This window comes from Morone saxatilis, unplaced genomic scaffold (genome assembly GCF_004916995.1).
Source record: "Morone saxatilis isolate NCDOM2014 unplaced genomic scaffold, NCSU_SB_2.0 Contig17, whole genome shotgun sequence".
In the NCBI taxonomy this organism is placed as follows: Eukaryota; Metazoa; Chordata; class Actinopteri; family Moronidae; genus Morone; species Morone saxatilis.
This window is the reverse complement of record NW_023339729.1, coordinates 9,943,038-9,948,470: the sequence shown is the minus strand read 5'-3', so window position 1 is coordinate 9,948,470 and position 5,433 is coordinate 9,943,038. Positions and strand designations below refer to the sequence as shown.

The following is a 5,433-nucleotide window of genomic DNA, read 5'->3' as shown; positions in this document are numbered from 1 at the left end:
GTAGCTCTTATCCATTAGGATCACTAGGAGGAGCCAGAAGAACCTGATTTTTATCACAGAATATCTTCTCTCAGGATATAGTGAACTTTTTGGAAAATATAACAGTTTTTTTATAAAATGTAGAGCCATAGAATCTGACTTACAAATCTTAGGTTGTCGCTTTTATGATCTCTTGAAGTTACTTTTTGTCTGAACACCTTAAGTTCCAGTTAATCGTTGTGGAGGGAAACTAGAGGTTAAATACTGCTTTGGTGCCTCTGCAAAAATGATCAGTTTAGCTGGTGATTGTACATCTAAGTCATAATTTAGTTTGTTTAGCATTTGTTGGTTTGTGTCAGATCCTAAATCCTAAATGTTCTTCATACACACAGTTCAAAGCCCTGCAGATCCCGGAGCCCATTGACACACAGACGAGTGCCATCAATTTACAGTCGGTAGAAGCTGTAAGTCATTTCACCAAACAAATCTGTGTATTGCCTGTATTGCAGTTTTACGTTTCTGCTGTAAAATTGGTTGATCATTTGAAAACTATTACAGTTTAACCAAAGTTGGCAATTATATGTAAATGTATATAATTACTGTGGGAACTGTAATGTGCACAAATTCAGTAGTTAAACAGTCAAATTCACCAAACATGAAAACAGACATTGTAAATCAAAGCAAAAAAAAGAGACACCACAAATGTAATGAAAGTTTTTCACATGACCGCAGCAATATGATTGGCTGTTGTCATATGTAATCATTTCACTTTTCTTTAACAGGACAAGAGTGCAACAGCCTACATCGAGGCATCTAAGGCTCGCGTTGCTGAGTATCAGAAGGAGGTGAGACAGTGGTTGCTTTAATTGATAAAACACCTCCATAAACAAAATGAAATGTGTATTTATAACCTTGCTGTTTTTTCTGTTCCCTCTCTTTTTTGTTCATTCGTGTTTGGTCTCAGTTGGATAAGTTTAACAACATGATCCCGTTCGACCAGATGACCATCGAGGACCTCAACGACACCTTCCCCGAAACCAAGTTGGACAAGGTCAAATACCCGTACTGGCCCCACAAGCCCATTGCGGATCTGTAATCCTATCACTAGACACTCTCCTCACAATAAAGATTATGTATTTTAAAAAGAATTGTTTGGTGATTTCATTATTTGGTAAATATCTGAAAAGAAATGGTGTATCTGAGTTATTTTAAAATGTGGTCCAAATACAGTGAAGGCAGCTTGGGATGTTGTAGATAGTGCCCATGAGGGGGCGGTGTTACTCTAGTTTTACTTTGAAAGGTAAGCTTGGTGGTTAAAATAGATGTGCTAACATTTTGACAAACATAATAATGTTTCAGTCTAGTTTCCTCCTGAATTTATATCTATGACCAAAGCATTAAATCAATGGTGGTGTTTAGAGCGCAGAGGTCTGGTAAATAGAATTAACACAATCACTTTATTCCCTGTGGTCAATGATTAAGCCTATATTGCATATTAGCATACAGTGTGTCATGCATAAAATATGTACTTATCTAAGCAGTGTCCCATGTCGAAGTCCGTTGAAAGGTTCAAAACTGAATCTGCATTTATAGGTTAACGCAGTATGTCAGTCACTCCTGATGTTCTCCAATCATGGATCTACTGGTAGTGTCTCACGATCATAATCACGATAATCATTGGACAGCGACTGTTTGTTTATATAGGAGTGGGTGGGACTTCGGCCCTTCGCTCCAGCTTTACATTTTGATTGGTCGAGCGTTAAAGCGTCTCGGTCGTTGGTTGGTCGAGCGTTAAAGCGTCTCGCTCGTTGATTGGTCGAGCGTTACAGCTTCTCGGTCGTTGATTGGCCAGAGTTCTGGGGGCAGTAAAACAGGAGGGGATTGATGAAAGCTAATTTCCGCTGTATGTTGTTTGACAGTCAGTGACGATTGACGGGAGTCCATCAGCTCAGGTAAAAGTCTTTAATAACCTATCAATAATTTAATGACATGCTCTCAGTGTGATATGTTTGAGCTCTCGGTCCTGTCGTTCACTGAGAGTTTTCCGTCGCACAGTAACCGGTGGATGAAAACAGGAGCTATCCGGTCAAGTGTGTCAATAACGGTGAAGCTCAGTCAGATTGCTGCCGAGGTCGAACATGGGAAACAAAAGGCAGTAGAAACCATTGTCGTTTGAACATCAATGATGTTTTGTTTGTTTATTTACGTCCACCTCCGAGGTGATGACCACAGTAAAGCGCTCTCACCGAGAGCAGCTAACGTTATCGATGTTAGCCTCTAGAGATTAGGACGCTAGAGATGATTGTCTCTGCCTGGACGGTGGAAAAGAGGTTTTCAACCACACGAATTTAGCCTAAGACCGGTAGTCATATCATCCCGAACACTTAATGTGTCTCCAAGTGGAAACCCCTGATTTTCTGCTCGTCCGAATATAAACAATAAGGCCTGGCTCTGTTTATTTAGCCACAATCACCTATAGGCTTCATGTGACTGTTAGCTAGCTAACGGTACTCCACTGCGTCAAACACCCTCTGCTCTCAATCAGACACACTTGGTCCGAGATCAGCTTTATTCAAAGGCAGTTCTACGTTTTAGTATTCTGGATTCTGTGCGTGTTTACAACACAACTAAACAATCGTGCCAAGAGATTTACGAGAGGTCAGTAAGGCAACACCTCTGTGGGTGCAAATGATGCAAAACTATTTTGGCTTGAGGGAAATATGAGCTGATGTCCTCCTCTGAGTTCACCTTGTCCAGTACTGTGTGTATGTCATGGTATTTATTTACTTATAAGCTTCCATTTGCTCAAAACTTTAAGACATGTTTCTATAAAGGTGAAATTTAACAGTTTGTCTTGACTTCTAGGGTCAAAGGTGACAGACCAGCTTGTGTCTAGTTGGTGTAAGTGAGTAGCACATTCAACCAAAGACACGTCTCTCTGTTGTTGTCTTCTTCCACTGATAAATAATAAAAATATGGATGTAGTGCAGAGCCGCAGCGTTTTGTTGTCGTTGTTTCCCATCTATACATCCTCTAAATGACGGGTTCAAACACATCGTAAGGCCTTGTTATTGTGAATCTCATTGCCTAGACTGTGTATTGTGTTAGCTGGAAACAGACATGGTTGTGTTAGTTTGGCCCAGGTCTGCCCCTGGACAGTGGAGTCAACAGTAGCTTCATTGTGCACAGAGAACAATGGGAGTAGGCCTGTGTGGAGGGAGGCACTGGTAAGAGGCTAGAGATGGGCTACTGTCTCATCCCCAGGGCAGATCAGGCCTGTGCTTTTCTTACAGTGTTATTACCGCACGACGAGCCAATGTCGAGACAGAGAGAGGCAATGTGAAGCAAAGTGTCATGTGTAGCAACAGGTTTAGGAAAACTTTCTTAACGCGTATGATGTAAGTTCTGTTACAAAGGAGGCTGCGATAGAGACAGAGTAAGAGCTCTTTTACAGCACTGGGGTCAACAATATCTGTCACAAAAATCCACGAGCAAAGCTCAATTTTACAACGGGGAATTTTCCGAATAGAAGAGAACTTGCAAATTATGACTGGCTTTCTGCCAAAAAACAATAAATAATGATCCAACTGCAGCTAACGTTTGGCTGGTGTTGATTTACCACTCTTGGGTGTCAAACATACATTTCCATTAACTAACTCTAAATCATTTACATGTAGCATTATGAAATATTCTCATATTTCAAACAGTTCTTGTTTCTGTCTCTCTTATAACATGTGAATAAATATAAATATTGGAGGATTAAATGTAGTTTTTAATGTTATAAATAGATGCTGCACGCAGAATAGTCAACATTTAATGCTGAAGATTCAGAGATTATTGCTTAGAAACTGTCTCTCGCACCAGCATCCTGTTCTGTGGTTTGTTTGTGACTCACTTGCTTCATGTAACATGACACTCCATCCTCAACCTTTCACTGATTGAATTTCATCAATGCAGCACTTCGGCCACCCTCTCTGAGCCACTAATGTTAAGCCAGAAATACATCAGACAACAGATGCAGCTGATGCCAGCCTGTGTTGTTGCTTCATACATAGACCGCACAATATTGGGACAGTGCCGGTGTCATCGGTAGATATGCATATGATATCAGTATATAGTAATTGTTGTTAATAACCAATCTCAGTTTAGAGCTGAGCTATTTTTACATGACATAGTAAACACAGATGTTACCAGTGAGACTAATAAAGGCTCCGTTCCATTCAGCTCAAACAGAGTCAGGGTGTTGGCTCACTGGAAAGGCTCTGCTACACTAAATGGAACAGAGCCTTAAGTACTAACATTGACTTGCCTGTGATTACCTTACTATTTAATGTAAAAATGGCTGCTGTGTAAAAGGTGTATGAATTGATAAGTAGATCAGACAATTAATGAAAACTATTTTGATAATTCATAAATTGTTTGAGTAATTTATCAGCGATCTTTTATAGAATAAACAGTTAACCATTAAGTATTTTTAATTTGCCCATTATTGAAGAAGCTGGAACTAGATCTTTTTTTGTGACAGTTTGACAAAAAAGTAAAAAAAGACGATTATTTTTCTGTCAATCAATTAACAGTCTTTATTATTAGTTGCAGATCCTTCAGATTGGTGATTAAAAAGCAAGTTTCGCTAGAGAAGGATAATTGATGATCAGTGCATCACAAATGTCGTCAGACCAAATTAGGTTTTTTCCTTTCACTATGCAGTATTCACATCCATTTCATCTTTTGATGAATACTTTACAGAACAGCCTATATGCAGTCTTTTTTTATAGCTGTGATAATGTCTTTTTTTTTCTTCTGGTCTTGAAGCCTACTTTGCATGCCCTCAGCAAACATAGAGTCTGTGTTGTTAGCCAGCTTGTTTTCCCTCCAGTCTCAGTTTCTGCTGGAGTTGTCAGAGTAGGAGTGGATAATCAGTGAGCCTCTGCAGTCTAAGCTAGCATAGCTGTTTATTTGTCCATAGACGTTGAATGCAGCTTGTTGTCCCAGCCATAGTCCATACGTCAGCTGAATCAGTCCGTACTGGCAGATGTGGGCAGGGAGGTGGTATGTAGCCGGCCTGGATGAACTTTAGGAATTATTGCTCCAGTGCAGTAACTCAGTGAACAGCATCAGAGTTATATTGGGCTACTCCCAGTAAACATGCGTGGTATTATGACTGTAAGAAGGGGCAACCGGGGTAAAATATATGCCTGTTGTTCTTTCAGTGTTTAGATGAAGAAAGGGAATGAAAATTGGCCGTACAATGTATTAAACTAAGCAAATGGTAGTTTTGGTCCTTTCAAAAATAAACATCTAGGTTCTCTACAGTTGAAAACCTGTCCATCACTACTGCAATTATTAATATTTTATTATTATTATTATTATTATTATTATTAATAATAATAATAGTAATAATAATAATAATAATAATAAATAATAATAATTATTATTATTATTATTATTTTTTAT

At 39.0% G+C, this 5,433-nt stretch overlaps 2 protein-coding genes across 5 annotated transcripts in view; both read left to right on the top strand.

Moving 5' to 3' along the window:
- LOC118326340 (ATP synthase subunit d, mitochondrial-like) overlaps positions 1 to 1,127 on the top strand; it is a 3,757-nt gene extending 2,630 nt beyond the window's left edge. Inside the window, exons 4-6 of the mRNA XM_035659313.1 lie at positions 372 to 443; positions 762 to 824; positions 944 to 1,127. Coding sequence (XP_035515206.1) covers positions 372 to 443; positions 762 to 824; positions 944 to 1,075 — 267 coding nt within the window. The 3' untranslated portion in view covers positions 1,076 to 1,127. The remainder of the gene's footprint in view (positions 1 to 371; positions 444 to 761; positions 825 to 943) is intronic.
- Positions 1,128 to 1,837: 710 nt separating this feature from the next.
- pnpla6 (patatin-like phospholipase domain containing 6) overlaps positions 1,838 to 5,433 on the top strand; it is a 29,272-nt gene continuing 25,676 nt past the window's right edge. For all 4 annotated transcript variants that reach the window (XM_035659547.1, XM_035659545.1, XM_035659543.1 and 1 more), the window contains exon 1: positions 1,838 to 1,931. The gene's annotated coding sequence lies outside the window, so the exon portion shown is untranslated. The remainder of the gene's footprint in view (positions 1,932 to 5,433) is intronic.